The 18,185-nt window shown below is 33.3% G+C and overlaps 2 protein-coding genes across 2 annotated transcripts; both read left to right on the plus strand.

Annotated features, from left to right (window-relative positions):
- Positions 1 to 2,878: 2,878 nt before the first annotated feature.
- LOC102592517 (casparian strip membrane protein 1-like) lies at positions 2,879 to 4,348 on the plus strand. Its single transcript, XM_006341015.2, has 3 exons — positions 2,879 to 3,251; positions 3,648 to 3,771; positions 3,924 to 4,348. Exons 1-3 carry the CDS (start codon positions 2,944 to 2,946, stop codon positions 4,137 to 4,139), a joined length of 648 nt encoding a protein of 215 aa, XP_006341077.1. The 5' UTR covers positions 2,879 to 2,943; the 3' UTR covers positions 4,140 to 4,348.
- A 1,293-nt stretch (positions 4,349 to 5,641) lies between these two features.
- On the plus strand, positions 5,642 to 10,983 carry LOC102592855 (peptidyl-prolyl cis-trans isomerase CYP18-2). Its single transcript, XM_006341016.2, has 6 exons — positions 5,642 to 5,777; positions 5,864 to 5,959; positions 6,140 to 6,201; positions 9,400 to 9,533; positions 10,252 to 10,336; positions 10,652 to 10,983. The coding sequence occupies exons 1-6, from the start codon at positions 5,706 to 5,708 to the stop codon at positions 10,695 to 10,697; spliced, it is 495 nt and encodes a 164-aa protein (XP_006341078.1). The 5' UTR covers positions 5,642 to 5,705; the 3' UTR covers positions 10,698 to 10,983.
- Positions 10,984 to 18,185: the final 7,202 nt, after the last annotated feature.

The following is an 18,185-nucleotide window of genomic DNA, read 5'->3' on the forward strand; positions in this document are numbered from 1 at the left end:
AACAACTACGAGAGAAGGCCCAAAATAGTCCCTCATCTTTGGGTTGAGACTCAAAGTCATCCTTGAGTTTTCACATGGAGCACTAATAGTCCCTCATGTTTGCAATATTGGTGCACTTTTGGTCCTCCCCTAAACTTTTGCCTATTTTTTAACATTAATTTTTTTCATAATTTTATGTAAGGAATGTTCTATCGTCTTTTTATATATTTAGTAGAAACAATAATTCTATGTGAGAGAAGGTGAGAAAAAGAACACATTATTCTGTTCAGTATAAATATTACTGCAGCTAAACTAATAAGAACATTTTAACATATGACATTGCTAGAAAAGAAAAATTTGTACTATTGCACGTGAAATCATCGTGATGAACCTCTCGACTTTACTTGCAATACGATTTCTACTAAACAAAACAAGGTGTTTTTCTTCTCACAATCTCTCATATGGAGTTATTATTTCTACTAAATATATAAAATGACAATTAAACATTCCATTCATAAATTATGAATAAAATTAATATTAAAAAATAGGCAAAATTTTGAAGGAGGACTAAAAGTGCACCAATATTGCAAATCTGAGGGACTATTAATGCTCCATGTGAAAACTCAAGGATGACTTTGAATCTTAACCCAAAGATGAGGGACTATTTTGGACCTTTTCTCCAACAACTACCATCACCTCTACCATTAACATCGACACTTGGTCGTATTTCTTTTCTTCAACGCTATATTCCTTTTCTTTTTATTATTATTTCTATAGTGACTTCATCTCCTCTATCACATTGAATCTATATTTGCCATTATTGTTGATTTAGAAGATTCGAAAAAATAAAAAAAAGGAGAGTAGTGTTCTGATAGGTAACAAGGAAGAACTTGGGTGGTTGATAACAATGGTAACTATTAAAGTTTTTTTAATTTTTGTTTTGAATCTAAACGATTTGCCATTGTTAATCTATGGTAAAGAAGAACAAAAAATAAAAAGAGAAAGAGACAGTGGGGGGGTGGGGATCATGGGTAGCAAGGGAAAGGTTTGGTAGGTGTGGGAATTGTGCAGGGATTGCAAAATTTTATTTTATTTTTTGTTATTTAAAATATTTTTTTCCACTCATATTGAATTATATTTTTTTAATATTTTTTTTGGATCCAACTGACACATGTCATAATTTAATTTGTCATAGTGCCATGTCATAACGAGTGTATCTCACACACTTAATATTTTTGGCTGATTGTCCAAAAAATGTCAAATATGTGTCAATCCTAAGTGGTAAAAGGGTTCAATAGGTACAAGGCTTAGTTGAAGTGTTCAAGTGAAATATGCGGACAACTTTAATGGGCTGTGTATGACTTATGCCTTTTATCTTCACCATAACGTTACTAATTATCATCATACATTCTTCGGCAATTACTATCAACTATTAACATCAACCAACTCCATCAACCAACTAGAGACAATATCTTAATCATTCTAACTTTAAAAATCCCCTGGACTTCGATTTGGTGGTACTTATAGAGCTCAATACGTGATGTATAGATTATGCATTAAACACTTGGTTTAAAAGCTTTAGGATTTTAGATTAGCGGTAAGAGAAGTAAAATTAAACGTTCATTGATCAATTGTTGGCCATGTCTTTAAAAAATAGTCAATATCATGAAAATTTTGAATTTCAAGTGAAATTTCATGGTAAAGTCCTCGAGTTTCACATGTTGAATTTGAAACTCTATATGATAACAACTATTTTTAATTAACATGATTGAAATTACTTATTTGTGAATTTTACTCAAATTAGAATGCAACACATAATGCGTTGATATTATACACTAAAAGTCTAGTACCTAGTTATGAATCGACTTCAGAAATTTCTCGATTATAGAAAAAGTCCCGTTAAGAAAAAATTGAATTGATGGATTTAATGAAGCTCAAATATCTCAATAATCCAACTTTCATTAGTTTATTAAGAAGCACTTTTTAGTTTGGACTAAAGATTTCAACTAATTTGCTTAATGGATTAGGGGAAAAGTTCGTTGTTTAGTTGTCAACTCATGGGAATAAATTAAATTAATCTCGACTTGACTAATCCATGCAAAAATAATATTCTTAACATTATTTGAAAAATATTTTTTCTATTTAATTAATTGTAACAAAGGTAGTCAAAGAACTATAGTAATAAGATTAGGTAATATGATATGATTTTCCAATTAATTTCTAACTTGGTCCACCAATCATTCTTGTTCTATCTGCCCCATTAATCACCTTTTTTGCTTTCTAATTTAAAAATTGATTTACTACTAATAAACTACCTTGCTAACTAATTAAACAACCACTCTTTTGCTCCTTTTAAGCTATGATTTTTTTTTTAAAGTTCCATTATCAAAATCCGAGATACATAATAGCAGTGGTGAAGTCAGAATTTTCATTAACGAATTCAAAAAATGAAAAAATAAACACATGTAGAAGTCGAAGAGAGTTCAATATCTACCATATTTACATAATTTTTTTTTATAATTTTAACCATGTATTAAAAAATTTAATTTTTCATCGAAAGGGGTTCAAATGAGATCCCCGAGACCCTTATTAGCTCCGCCCCGCCTACTTAATAGAATTACACAACCACCCTCCTTTTTGATAGTATTGAACAACGATTATTCTCTCTCTTTTTAGCTAAATAAAGTTAAATCTTACTAAAATAAAAAATTGAATTGATTTTTAAAATTCCACTATCAAATTCTAGATATAGTATACTTAAAAGAATTAAACAACTAACCTCCTTGCTAGCTCCATTAGCCTAAAAAATAAAAATTATTTTCCTAATAATTTACTTTATTTAAGCACTATATAAGGTCCATTCCACTTAATCATTCTCATCACAAACAAGCAAAATATATCATAGGCATTAAGCAATCAATTGAAAACAAAATCACCCCCACAAATTAATTATCTTTGATCAAAATGGATAAAAGTGAGTCAACCAAAATTGAAATGGGAGAGAGTAGCAAATTAGAAAGAAAATTAGGAAAAGCTCCACTTTTAGGATCACCATCTCATGCTATTTCATCAAGTGTTCCTATAGTTTCAAATAATAAAAAAGTTGGTAATTACAAGAAGGGAATTTCTATTTTTGATCTAATCTTGAGAATTGCATCTGTTGCTACTTCTATTGGTGCTGCTGTTGGCATGGCAACTGCTGGAGAAACTCTTCCTTTCTTCACTCAATTCTTTCAATTCGAAGCTGGTTATGACGATCTTCCTACTTTTACGTAAGTAACCTGTCTGTCTTCATTTTAATGATTACAATTTTCACATCTTAGTTAGGCTAAAGTGTAAATATCCTTCAAGTGACGTGATAATGTAAAGCGATGTACATAACACTACTAGAATACAAAGAATTAGCGACCAAACAAAATTTCGTAGCTAAACAATAAAAATCTCATGCTAATCTCATTTAGCTACATATTAATGACATATTATAAGAAAATTCAATTAGCTAAAAGCTATTTAGCTTCAAATTAATTAACTAGGAATTATCAATAAATTTCACAGTTAATTTTATGTTTTTTTTTTTGTAGACATAACTTAAACTTGCGCATATATGATACAAATATCAGATATGACTTTATTAATGTAATGGTTAATTTGTTGTACATATTTTGTAGGTTCTTTGTGATAGCCATGTCAATAGTGGTTGCCTACCTAGTCCTCTCCATACCATTCTCTATAGTGTGCATTGCCCGCTCTCATGTCGTTGCTCCAAGACTACTCCTCATTATTTTTGACACGGTAAGATATTATTACTATCAAAATACTTCTTCACTTTTACTTTGTCTGACACTATCTTTTAAAATGACGTACTTCTGACACTGTATGAACCAATAACACAATATCATTATAAACATCATTTTTTTTTATTAATGTTGTGCACATTTTTTTAGGCCATTATCACATTGACAACATCAGCAGCAGGGGCATCAACAGCCATAGTATACTTAGCACACAATGGTAACCAAGATGCTAATTGGCTTGCATTTTGTAACCAATTTGGTGATTTTTGCCAAACAACTAGTGGAGCTGTTGTGGCTGCTTTTATCACAATTGTGCTTTTGCTTATCTTGATTGTGTTGTCTGCTATTGCTCTTAAGAGACATTAATTGACCAAAAAAAATATATTGTAATTTGTATTTTCTTGTTGTTACTTTTGTAATTGTACTTTTGTGTAAGTGTTAATTTATTATGATGTTTTTATTTTGGATGAGGGGGGAGTGTGTTTGTAATGTTGTGTTGGTGTTTGTAACTTTTCACTAAACAGGGAGAGGTAAAAAAATTGTAACATTACAATTGGTGAATTGTGAGAATTAATATTCTGATTTGTAATTTTCTTTATATTTTTTTTTTTACTATATGCTATTTCATTTTTATGATGTCTATGTAACTTGTTGCAAACACCTATTACTACACAAATTCTCTTGATATATAATTTGTGATTTTGAAAACCATTCTATTATTGTTTGATTATGCATTTGAATGATTTTTGTTTAGTTTTTGAAGAAGAGCTTTTCAAATTTGTTGGTCTTTATTAGTTTTTAAGTGATTTTTTTCTCAGTCATAAAATTTCAATTACTTTTTCAAATGAAATGCACGCTGAAACACTTTGTTCTCCCATCCAAACTATCTTTCAAATGATCACTGTCGACCTTCCACAACCTTCAGGTGTTCCATCTTCGTGATCAAAGAGATCGTATAGCTTGAATATGTATACTTGAACTTTCTTGGAATGTGAAAAAGTACATTTTTGAGCCTCAAATCTTCATTAAAAGTTCTCTTCAAACCTTCAAAGTAGCGATTCGATGAAAAATGTTCTTGAACATCTTTACTAGGCTGGACATGCTTGCATCACTTTCACCCTTGCCATTATCAATCAAATCTTATAGAATTCCACTTAGATAAGATAATAACGACAAGAACATTTAAAAACAATGAATATGTTATTCAGTTACCAAATGTGAATGAGGTTGTTGAATATCATGTTTATGAGGAAGCATCTGACTACTTCATGCATGCTCCACTTGGCTATACCTTTTAGCTAGCACATGCTAAAAAGGAAAAGTAAATAGCCGTTTCATGCTTGACTCAATCAAAATATATCAAAAAATCCTTAAAGTTTTTATCATGAAATTTATATAAAACCAAGAAAAAAATAATCTCCAAGAATTTGATTTAGTGGTGAGATCCCAATGCATGTTGTATAGAATAAGTACATGTTACACTATTAAACTCCCCCCTACACAAAAACATGATATATGGAGTGAAAATAGTAAAGAAGTAAGCTTATATTCATCGAGTTTTGAACCTCGCAACACTTGTCTTTGAGACATAAATGGACAACTTATTAAAGGAAAGTGACTTGAAATTAAAAAGAAAAATTGTGAGAAAAAAATGATTTCTAAAATTTTAATTTATTTATAAAAGAAGAAGAAATAAAAATCAATAAGAAGATAAATATATTATTTAATTTAATAAAAGGAAAAAATTACTTATCTTATTAACTCACTCAATAAAAATAAAAAAAATCCCGCCGGCCTCCAGTATCAAATTAAAAAGATTGTTTAAATTCTTAAAAAAATTAAATTTATAATATTTTACTTCATATATTTGGGGCAAAAGACCAGGGTTTCACCATTATTTGAAATTTGTTCACTGAAGAGAGTGTAGCAGAGATGTGGCCGAGTGCAGAAGGAGGGCCACCGGAGGTCACTCTAGAAACTTCCATGGGTTCTCTTACACTTGAGGTACTCTATTTTTCTTCCTTTTTGTTGATTTTGAAGTTGTGTTTTTGCATAATGATGATAAAGTTGAAATTTTGCAATTTGTTTAGATGTATTACAAACAAGCACCAAGAACTTGCCGGAATTTCATAGAGCTTGCTCGAAGAGGCTACTATGATAATGTCAAGTTTCACAGAATCATTAAGGTTTTGCTTTTTTTCTCATTTTAGGGTTCATTTGGTCCCAAAACAAGTTATTTCAGGATTAGTTATCGCAGGATTGTTATTGCTCGTACCAAATGAGCGCTTAGATTGTTGTGCTTTTGGATCTTTATTAGTATTGTTTTATCATTTTCGTTTATGAGTTTTTTTTCTATTTGGGTATAGGATTTTATTGTGCAAGGTGGAGATCCAACTGGTACCGGAAGAGGTGGAGAATCAATCTATGGGTATGTAGATGTTGTTAAATAGTGTGTTATATGTGTATGTATTTACTTCAAATTGCATTTGATATCCTATGTGAGATAAAAGAAGGTAGGCCAAGTAGGGCATTATAGCTAATTCAATTCTTGTTGGAGAGCAGATGGTAAAGCTAGTTCTTGTTGGAGAGCAAGTTAAGTGGAAATCAATCTAGTTAGTTTTGGGGATCAAACATTTTTGTTTCCTACAAAATAGGAGCCTCTCTTTACTCTAAATAAAAGATGCTAAGAAGTAATGCAAGTCTATCTTTAATAGCTTTACTCTACCTCTCTTGTTTCACTTGTACTTTCTACTACTCCCTCAGTTTCAATTTATTTGTCTTACTTTCCTTTTTTCTTTTTTGTCTGTTTCCAAAAGAATGTCTCTTTCATGTTTTGACAACCTTTTAATCCCAACTTGCTTTTGTTCATGTTATCCGATCCAAGAATTATAATTAAAACTAGTGAACATGAACTTTATTGCTCTTGTGAAGCAGCATGCCATATCTATGGTATTCATGTGATGGAAAACACTGCTGCCTATTGCCATCTATCAAATATCTCAAAAAGATTGAATGAGCATGCGTGGAGTTTTATGGTATAGAGAGTGTTACCATAATAAAATATTAAAATGCAATAACTTATATTCACATCAATGTTGATAAATAGCTTGATTTTGCATAAATATATCTTTAGAATCTACTTAATTCATACATTTCTAAATTGTTGACATTCAAAAACTTACAAGCCAATTTATTTTTTAATAAATGGTACAACACAACACAAGGATGGTGTTAAAAATTAACAATAGTGTGCAAAGCTCCGATCTTTTCTACATGGTATCTACATCATATATAAAGGTCATGTTGTACCAAAAAAGCTAGCAAAGAAATACATTTGTGTTTAAGGCTATGTATCTTTCCAGGTTTACCTTTGAAAATTCTATTGTTTCTTTCGGTCCAAATGGTTCACCAAATGACCATGGGAATAGTGCCCCAAAGCCTATGTGTCTTCTATTGAGACTATCTCTTCTACAACTATGTAAGAAATCCAGTATGGCTACGGAGTTATTATTATAGGAGATGTCCATAATGGCAAACAACATGCTCCAAATATGATAAATTATCTTATCAACTATCTTAGGGTTCTCTTTATAAAAGGAACAGCCGTTACATAATTGCATTTTTCCTCTCTGAGACTTTGATTAAGTGAGGCATTGCTTCCTTAGCCATAAGCCAAGTAAAACAAGAAACCTTAAAGGGTGCTTAGTTGTGACTTGTGTCAAATCTTCCCCCAAGACCAAAGATCAATGTCGGAAAAAGTCAATGACATGTTACAGACAACTTAGAAGATTCCACCTGAATGGAACCTTCATATAATAAAGCATCCCTGTGTTTATTTGGGAGGATTGTGCTTTGGGACTGTAACATAGAACCAAATCTTGCAATTTCCCAATTCCTTTTTAAGAACAGATTTCATCATTGAGCATCAGAAAAATCGGCTATAGCAGCATTATGAAGTGCAGAAAAGTTGTCAAAGGGAGGAGATGTGGGGTGAATTTGCAGGAAGCAGGGGCTTGGGAAGATCAATGAGTAATGATCTACACAGTCATATATAGCTTTTCCTGGAAGTTTATTAGCAAGTTTTAGTCCTCTAGAAAATTCACTGGGATTTGTTGTGGACATGTTTAGATATCTTAGAGGAACAATTCGGATATGAGTTTGTCTTATTAATTAATCCAACTCACCGCTAATTGGTTACGTAGAGGAATTTTTTTTGTTCGATCGACATGAAGCTTGATCTCAGATAGGCTATTTATTCACGTATGGCGGCAAAACCATATCATGGCATTTAACAAATAAAAAATGGTTATTAATTATTTAAATCATATAGAAATAATAGACCAAAACACATTTCACCAAAACAATTTCACTCATTGTATTCAAAAGATCTGGTGAATAGTTGTTCAACAAGTTTGTTTAAGTGATAATGTAATAAGTTAACTGGGGCATTGGCAACCTCAACATTTGATAAGCCAATAAATACAAGATTGCAATGTGTCGTCTCCAAAACAATATATGTTTTCATCAACGGGATTAGATTACATGTTGTACTCTCTTTTCCTTGATCAAGGTTTTTGTTCCAATGGATTTTTCCTAACCAGGAAGTCATGCAAAGGATAATACCACTAAGCCATAACTTCTTTCTCTTAGGGGTCGTTTGGTACAGTGCATAAAAATAATGTGGAATATGGCGTATTAGTAATGCTGGGATTATTCTTATGCACTGTTTGGTTTGGTGTATTAAAATAACATGCATAACATAATTTCTAAAAAATATTTGTTTACAAAAATACCCTCCACAAATATGGTGGAAAGGATGTGGAAAAGGTTTTTGAGAGACAATTGTGTCTTTAATCATGCTAATGCATATATTAGAATCCCTTGCATTGCTAATATCATATATGTATTAGTTGTATATGACATAATATCAAATAAAGTGTATAACTAATGCTTGCAATAGCTATACGAAGGTTGTAGAAGTGTACCAGACAAGGTATTAGTAATACACAAAACTAATGCATCCTACCAAACGACCCTTAAAGTGTTATTATTTCAGCAGTTGCACTAACAACCTGGATTATCTTATATATTTTATAAATCGATGTTACTATATATGAATTATCAATTGTGGAAAGTAGCTATAGAATTATCTATTTTTCTTAAAATTTTGAAAAGAAGGATAAAAGGAGAGACAAGATGAAACTGAATGGCTAATCTCTCGTGACTAGAGTTTGTGCTCAAAGTAGCATGCCAAATACATAGTTATATTACTGCTGGCATACATCTGTTAAAGGTACATTAAAACCGTTTCTATTGTCAAATAAATGTAAATAAAGGGCTAACTATCTGTTCAAGGTTGCTGCTAACAAACGTAATATTTTCGACCACATGCTTAAGCTCTTGTCGTTCTGCATCTAGTTTATTATCTCCAGTGGTTTCGGAGAAGATACATCATTAACAAGGGACTGATGGTGAAGATTTAATTGGGGCATCTAATAGTTGTGTCATTTACTGTTATTGATTATCATTTATAGTCATACATAAACTTGTCTGTCTGACATAGTGAAGAAGAAGATCATCTTTTGCATACTTGGCCTTTTAGTGACTTCTTAAGTTAACCTTGCAGCCAGAAGTTTGAAGACGAGATAAACCCACAGCTAAAGCATACAGGAGCAGGTATCATATCCATGGCTAATGCTGGACCAAATACAAATGGAAGTCAATTCTTCATCACCTTGGCACCTGCACAGTCACTTGATGGTAAGTATACATATCCAGGTTGTTTTCCATCAATTTGTATGAATAGGCTTTTTGATGTTGAATCAGCTGGCTGTAGTGCATGTGCTGATCTATTTTCGGTACCTTGCTCCGTTAACACTATTTTTCTGTTTGTATATCAAATAGTAAAAAATAATTTCTAATGGAACTTGAAATGGTGATAAAAAGGTGTTCCAAAAATTCAGATGAATCCCCTTGTCAACATGATTGAGCTTAAGTTCATGGATGACTATCCATGTATGTGTGGAGGATAGTCATGGTTGTCTATCCATGTATGTGAGGAGCTTAAGTTCATGGATGACTTCCATGATGAGATGCTGGCTCTCTTTTGGCTTCTATTGAGGATGATGAATTCATACCAAACCAAGTTGGGGGAAGAAATCTTCTCTCCTTTCCTAGATTGTCTTAAAATTCATGAGCTACCATGTCAAGGCTGCCTTAAAATATTTGGTACATGATTCCAAGATCAATTCTTGTGACGGCATTCTCATTTTTACAATGATAGAAAATATATTTTAAGACCTTGGTTATGCTGAATCTAATACTCTTGCCCCAGCTCTGTTGATGTGTCTCTCTAGTCTGCAATTAGCATAAGCATGATTAGAACAGTTGTGATCTCTTCTTTGTTTGTAGTTTTTTCTTATGATGCACTGTTGTAGCACACTATTAGCTGATGAGTTTTCGTTCAATGTGATGTTAGGGAAACATACTATTTTTGGAAGAGTTTGTCGGGGAATGGAAATTGTCAAGAGACTTGGCAGTGTACAGACTGATAATACTGACAGGTAATGTGCTTCCTTATAATATTTGTGTTTACATTAGAATGAGAACAAATGTCATGCTCTAGCATTGCAAAAAATGTTATGTGTACAGAAAACATCAATAATCAAGGTCGTCTTTGTTTGGAGAATGAAATTTGCAGAAAGAGTAAATAATTTATTACTTTGTATGTTAATGTTCTTGTCAACTTGTCCTTCTCTGTTATATGTTTGAATGCAGAAAAAACTCATTCATGCATTTAACGTTTGTTAGTCCTATCTTTAAAATCGTACTATTGAGTATGAAAGCTCTAATTCCAGTTCCATTTGATATCAATGCAGACCAATCCATGATGTGAGGATATTGAGGACTACTGTCAAGGATTGATCTTCTGCATCTTTAAAAACAAATGTTATATTAGCTAGAGCATAACAATTGTTTTAATTTTTGTCATCACAACTAAGATCCATTCTATCTTCTGCTTTCTAAGTGAGAAAAAACTGATTTAGGTCTGTATGTGGGAACGTGGATACAAATTTTGTGCTACCAAAATGATACTAATATGCTATTTTGTGTGGGGCTTAGTTTTGTGAGGCTTATGCCCCGAACGTACGGCTGTACGTCCTAAGCACATGTAATGCTTAATGTTTTGACATTTTAGACCTTGCCATGACTGAATTTTTTCTTTCTTTTTTCTTTAATGATGTGTGTGTGTTTTGGGATCTTGAAACATGAATTCGTGATTATATAACATAACAACATGTAATGCTTAATGCTTTGACTCATTAATGTTGCTCATAGTTTTTCTAGGGAAGACATTGCTTTTTGGAGTTAATGGATCATGAAACAGTAATTTAGGGTTATCTAAATTTTTTGTGTGTAATATCTATAAATTTTTCGTAACATGTGTGACCGATTCTGTTTGAGCTCAAAGTTTGTGCGACCTAATAAATGACACTCTTAGTTTTGTAGAGAATTGCATGCCTTCTTTTTTTGGAGATAGAGTCTCGAAAAAAGAAATTTATGGAACACTCCGTAGGGAGTTGGGGAACAATACGTATGGTCTCACCATTTTCTGACTCACTATTGGGGATTCAGGGGCCAATATATTTTGGTGATATGACTTTCAAATGACTTCTTTGATAAACCTTCACAAAACCCTCCATATGGAGTTGAGGGAGCAGTACGTACTATATATTCATTTTTGAGTCATTTTTGGGCATTTAGAGGTCAATTTACAGGAATTAGACGGTTTTCTCAATTTTCGTGTATATTAGCCTATGAATATTTTGGTGATATACCTCCAGACAATTTCTATGCGAAACTTTTATGGAACCCTCCGTAGGGTTCTCGCCATTTTGGAGTCGTTTTTGGGCATTTAGGGGTAAATTTATAAGAATTAGACAAATTTTTTTAGTTTTTCATGTGTTCAACCCATGAATACTTTGGTGATATGACTTCTAAAGAATTTCTTTGCGAAATCTTTACGGAACTCTCCGTAGGGAGTTGGGGAGCTGTACGTACTGTCTTATTATTTTTGAATCATTTTTGGGCATTTAAGGGTTAATTTACAGGAATTAGGTTATTTCTTCGTTTTTCGTGTGTGTTAGCCAATAAATATTTTGCTGTTGTGACTTTCTGATACTTCTTTGCGAAATCTTTACAGAACCCTCCAGATGAATTTGGGGAAACAATACGTACAGTCTCACCATTTTTTAGTCATGTTGGGCATTTACAGGAATTAGATGATTTTCTCACTGTTTTATGTGTGTTAACCTATGAATATTTTGGTGATACGGCTTCTGGACGATTATCTTGCGAAACATTTACATAAATCTCCATAGAGAGTTGGGGGACAGTATGTACAATCTCACAACTTTTCGAGTTAGGGCATTTAGGGGCCAATTTATAAAAATTAGGCAAATTTCTCTATTTTTTCGTGTGTATTAGCTCAGGAATATTTTAGTGATATGGCTTCCGACGATTTATTTGCTAAACCTTTACGACACCTTGAGTAGGATGTTCTGGGAGTAGTACATATAGTCTAACCATTTTTGATTCATTTTTGGGAATTTAGGGGCCAATTTACAAGAATTAGACAATTTTCTTAGTTTTCTTGTGTTAGCCTATGAATATTTTGGTGATATGACTTTCAAAAGATTTCTTTGCGAAACTTTTACATGAACCCTTCGTAGAGAGTTGGGCGAGCAGTATGTATAATCTCAGCATTTTTGAGTCATTTTTGGACATTCAAGGGCCAATTTACAGAAATTAGGTGATTTTTTCAATCTTTTATGTGTTAGCCCATGAATATTTTGGTGATATCGCTTTTAGATGATTTCTTTATGAAACACTTACGGAACCCTCCGTAGGGAGTTGGGGGAGCAAAATGTATAGTTTTAACATTTTGAGACATTTTTGGGCATTTAGGGGCCAAATAAAAGGAATAAGACAATTTTCTTTGTTTTCGTGTGTAAGTCTATAAATAATTGGGATAAGGGTATAAAAAATATCTTAACTTTGGTTGGATTTGCTGTTGCGATACTAAACTTTCATGAGAAACTATTACCTCCCTAGACTATTTAACACCATATTTTAAACATATATAATGCCCACGTAGACATAAAAAATAATGCAAAATTATAAATAGTAATGTGTCTATGTGGGCACATATATACCTTTAAAATACACTATTAAATAGTTCATGGGGTAAAAAATACGGTATTAAATAGTGTAGGGAGGTAATAGGTCCTTATGAAAGTTTAGTATCGCAACAGCAAATTCGACCAAAGTTGGGGTATTTTTCAGACCCTTATCCCTAAATAATTTGGTGATTTGGTTTCTGGATGATTTCTTTGTGAAATCTATATGGAACCCTCCGTAGGAAATTTGGGGAGTGCTACATACATTCTCACCATTTTTGAGTCATTTTTGGGCATTCAGAGGCCAATTTACAGGAATCAGACAATTTTCTAAGTTTTTCGTGTGTTAACCAATGAATATTATGGTGATATGGTTTCCAGATAATTTTTTTGCGAAACCTTTATGAAGCCTCTGTAAGGAGTTGAGTAGTAGGTACAATCTCATCATTTTGAGTCATTTTTGGGCATTCAAGGGCCAATTTATAGGAATTATGCGATTTTATCAATTTTGAAATGTGTATGTAACTTTTATATTTTTTCGTGTGTATTAGCCCATAGATTTGGCGCCTTGGAGTACCCAAAATATTTTTCTAAATTTTTTTTATGAGAAACTCCGTAATGAGTAGGGGGAACATTTTAAAAATAACACGACTTTCTTGGTATTTCGAGTGTATTAGCACATGGATCTGGCACCCAGAGCACCTCAAATTTTTTTCTCAAAAAGATTTATGAGGACTTTCGTAATGAGTTGGGAAACTTCACGTGTACTCACACTATTTTTTTAACGCCCATTTCCTCATTTACAATCCCTTTTTTAAGAATAACCAAATTACCCAATTTTTTATGTGTATTAGCCCATAGATTTGGCGCCCGAAACACCTAAAAAAAATTTCTCTCAAAAAACCTTATGAGGACCTCCGTAATGAGTTGGGTAATCTTTATGTATACTCACACCATTTCTTTGACGCCAATTTTCGCATTTACAAACCCTTTTTGAAGAATCGCCCAAATTTTTCAATTTTTCGTGTGTATTAGCCCATAGATCTGGCGCCCGGAGCACAAGTTTTTTTTTTCAAAAAACTTTATGAGAACCTCCGTAATGAGTTGGAGAACCTTCACGTATACTCACACCATTTTTTTAATGCTCATTTCTGCATTTACAAGCCTTTTTTAAAGAATCGCTCAAATTTCTCGATTTTTCGTGTGTGCACCATGGATCTGGCGCCAGGAGCACCTAGAAAAAATTTCTCAAAAAACTTCATGAGGACCTCCGTAATGAGTTGGGAACCTTCATGTATACTCACACCATTTTATAACGTCAATTTCTGAATTTACAAGCCTTTTTTTAAAAATCGCCCAAATTCATCAATTTTTCGCGTGTATTAGCCCATGTATCTGGCGCCCGGAGCACCCAATCTTTTTTCTCAGAAAGCTTAATGAGGACCTCCGTAATGAATCGGGGAACATTCATGTATAATCACACCATCTTTTTAACGCCTATTTTTGCATTTACAAGTCCATTTTTAAGAATCGCCTAAGTTCTCCGAATTTTCGTGTGTATAATCCCATGGATATGAAGCCTGGAGCACCTAATTTTTTTTCTCAAAATCTTTATAAGGACCTCCATAATAAGTTGGGGAACCTTCTCATATACTCACACCATTTTTAACGCACATTTTCTCATTTACAATCCTATTTTTAAGAATCGCCCAAATTCTTCGATTTTTCGTGTGTATTATCCCTTGGATCTGGTGCCCTGAGCGCCCAAAATTGTTTTCTCAAAAAAACTTTATGTAAACCTCCGTAATGAGTTTGGGAACCTTCACGAATACTCACAAAAAAAATTTAATGCCTATTTCTGCATTTAGAAGCCCTTATTTAAGAATCACCCAAATTCGCTGCATTTTCGTGTATATTATTAGCCCATGGATATGGTACCCGGAGCATCCAAATTTTTTTCTCAAAAAACTTTATGACGAACTCCATAATGAGTTGGGGAACCTTCACGTATCCTAACACCATTTTTTCAACGCTTATTTTCGCATTTACAAACCTTTTTTTAAGAATCGCTCAAATTTTCTGATTTTTCATGTGTATTAGCCCATGGATATGACGCTTAGTGGACCTAAATTTTTTTTCTCAAAAAACTCTATGAGGACTTTCGTAATTACTGGGGAACCTTCACATATACTCACACCATTTTTTTAACGCCCATTTTCTCACTTACAATCCCTTTTGTAAGAATCGCCCAAATTTCTCGATTTTTCTTGCGTATTATCCCATGGTTCTGAAACCCGAAGCGCCTAAATTTTTTTTCTCAAAAAACATTATAAGGACCTCCGTAATGAGTTGAGAAACCTTCATGTATACTCACAAAAGAATTTTAACCCCCATTTCCACATTTACAAGCTTTTTTTTTAGAATCGTCCAACATCCCCTAATTTTAGTTTGTATTAGCCCATGAATCTGGCGCCCGAAACATCTAAAAAAAATTTCTCAAAAACTTTATGAGGACCACCTTAATGAGTTGGGTAACCTTCACGAATTCGCACACCATTTTTTAAACCCCCATTTCTGCATTTACAACCCCTTTTTAAAGAATCTCCCAAATTTCCCTATTTTCGTGTGTATTAGCCCATGGATTGGCGCCCGGAGCATCCAAAATTTTTTTTTAAAGAAACTTAATGAAAACCTTTGTAATGAGTTGAGGAACCACCACGGATACTCACACCATTTTTTTAATGTCCATTTTCGCATTTATGAGTCATTTTTTAAGAATCGATCAAATTCCTGGATTTTTCGTGTGTATTAGCCCATGGATTGGCGCTCGGAGCACCCAAATTTTTTTCTATAAAAACTTAATGAAAACCTTTGTAATGAGTTGAGGAACCATCACGTATACTCACACCATTTTTTTAATGTCCATTTTTGCATTTATGAGCCATTTTTTAAGAATCACCCAAATTCCCTGATTTTTTGTGTATATTAGCCCATGGGTCTGGCACCCAGAGCACCCCATTTTTTCTCAAAAAACTTTATTAGGATCTCCGTAATGAGTTGAAGAACCTTCACGTATGCTCACACCATTTTTTTAACACTCATTTCTGCATTTACAAGTCCATTTTTAAGAATCGCCTAAGTTCTCCGAATTTTCGTGTGTATTAGCCCTTGGATATGAAGCCTGGAGCACCCAATTTTTTTCCTCAAAATCTTTATGAGAACCTCCATAATGAGTTGGGGAACCTTCTCATATACTCACACCGTTTTTTTAATGTTCATTTTCGCATTTACAAACCCTTTTTTAAGAATCGCCTAAATTTTCTGATTTTTAGTGTGTATTAGCCCATGGATCTGACGCCCGAAGTATCCAAATTTTTTTTTCTCAAAAAACTTTATGATGATTTCCGTAATGAGTTGGGGAACTTTCACATATACTCACACTATTTTTTAACGCTCATTTTCGCATTTGCAAGCCCTTTTATAAGAATCTCCCAATTTTCCTATTTTTTCGTGTGTATTAGCCCATAGATCTAGCGCCCGGAGCATTCGAAATTTTTTTTTCTCAAAAAAATTTATGAGAACTTCCGTAATGAGTTGGAGAACCTTCTCATATACTTACCATTTTAATACCCATTACCTCATTTACAAGCCCTTTTTTATGAATCACTTAAAATTTCCTGATTTTTCGTGTGTAATTGGCCCATGTATCTGGTGTCCGGAGCACCAAAACTTTTTTCCTTAAAAAACTTTATGAGGATCTCTGTAATGAGTTGGGGAATCTTCACGTATACAAACACAATTTTTTAACAACCATTTCTGCATTTACAAGCCATTTTTTAAGAATCGCCCAAATTTCCTGATTTTTCATGTATATTAGCCCATAGATCTGGTGCCTAGAGCACCTAATTTTTTTCTCAAAAAACTTCATGAGGCGTCTCTAATGAGTTGGGGAACCTTTACGTATACTCACATCATCTTTTAACATCCATTTCTGCATTTACGAGACTTTTTTTAAGAATCGACCAAATTTCCCAATTTTTTGTGTGTAATGCACATGAATTTGGCGCCCAGAGCAACCAAATTTTTTTTCTCAAAAATCTTTATGAGGACTTTTGTAATCAGTTTGGAAACTTTCATGTATACTCACTATTTTTTTAGCGCCCATTTCTACATTTACAAGCCTTTTTTTAAGAATCGCCCAGTTTCTCAAATATTTCGTATGTATTAGCCCATGGATCTGGCGCCCGGAAAACCTATAATTTTTTTCTCAAAAAACTTTATGAGGACCTCCGTAATGAGTTGAGGAACCTTCGTAAATGCTCACACCATTTTTTTAACGTCTATTTCTGCATTTACATCCCCTTTTTTAAGAATCTCCCAAGTTCCCCAATATTTCGTGTGTATTAGCCTCTCGATCTGGCGCCTGGAGCACCCAAATTTTTTTTCTCAAAATCTTTATGCGGACCTCCGTAATGAGTTGGGGAACATTCTCATATACTCGCACCATTTTTTAGTGTCTATATCCGCATTTACAAGCCTTTTTTCAAGAAGCGCCCAAATTTCCTGATTTTTCGTGTGTATTATCCCATGGATCTGGCATCCGGAGAACCAAAGTTTTTTTTTCTCAAAAAACTTTATGAGGACCTCCGTAATGAGTTGGAAAACTTTCACATATACTCACATTATTTTTTTAACGCCCATTTTTGCATTTACAAGCCCTTTTTTAAGAATCTCCCAAATTTCCTAATTTTTCATGTGTATTAATTAGCCCATGGATCTAGCGCCCGGAGCACTTGAAATTTTTTTCTCAAAAAACTTTATGAGGACCTCCGTAATGAGTTGGGGAACCTTCACGTATAATCACACCATTTTTTAACGTCCATTTTCGCTTTTACAAGCCTTTTTTTAAGAATCACCCAATTTCACCGATTTTTCATGTGTATTAGCCTATGGATCTAGCGCCCGGAGCACCCAAAGATTTTTTGTCAAAAAAACTTTATGAGGACCTCCGTAATGAGTTAGGAAACATTCATGTATATTCACACAATTTTTTAATGTCCATTTTCGCATTTACAAGCTTTTTTTATGAATTGCCCAAATTTCCTAATTTTTCGTGTGTATATATATACCCATGGATTTGGCGCCCGTAGCAACCAAAAAAAATTTCTCAAAAAACTTTATGAGGACCTCCGTAATGAGTTGGGGAACCTTCACGTATACTCACACCATTTTT

The sequence above is a fragment of the Solanum tuberosum genome, unplaced genomic scaffold (assembly GCF_000226075.1).
Source record: "Solanum tuberosum cultivar DM 1-3 516 R44 unplaced genomic scaffold, SolTub_3.0 scf00021, whole genome shotgun sequence".
In the NCBI taxonomy this organism is placed as follows: domain Eukaryota; kingdom Viridiplantae; phylum Streptophyta; class Magnoliopsida; order Solanales; family Solanaceae; genus Solanum; species Solanum tuberosum.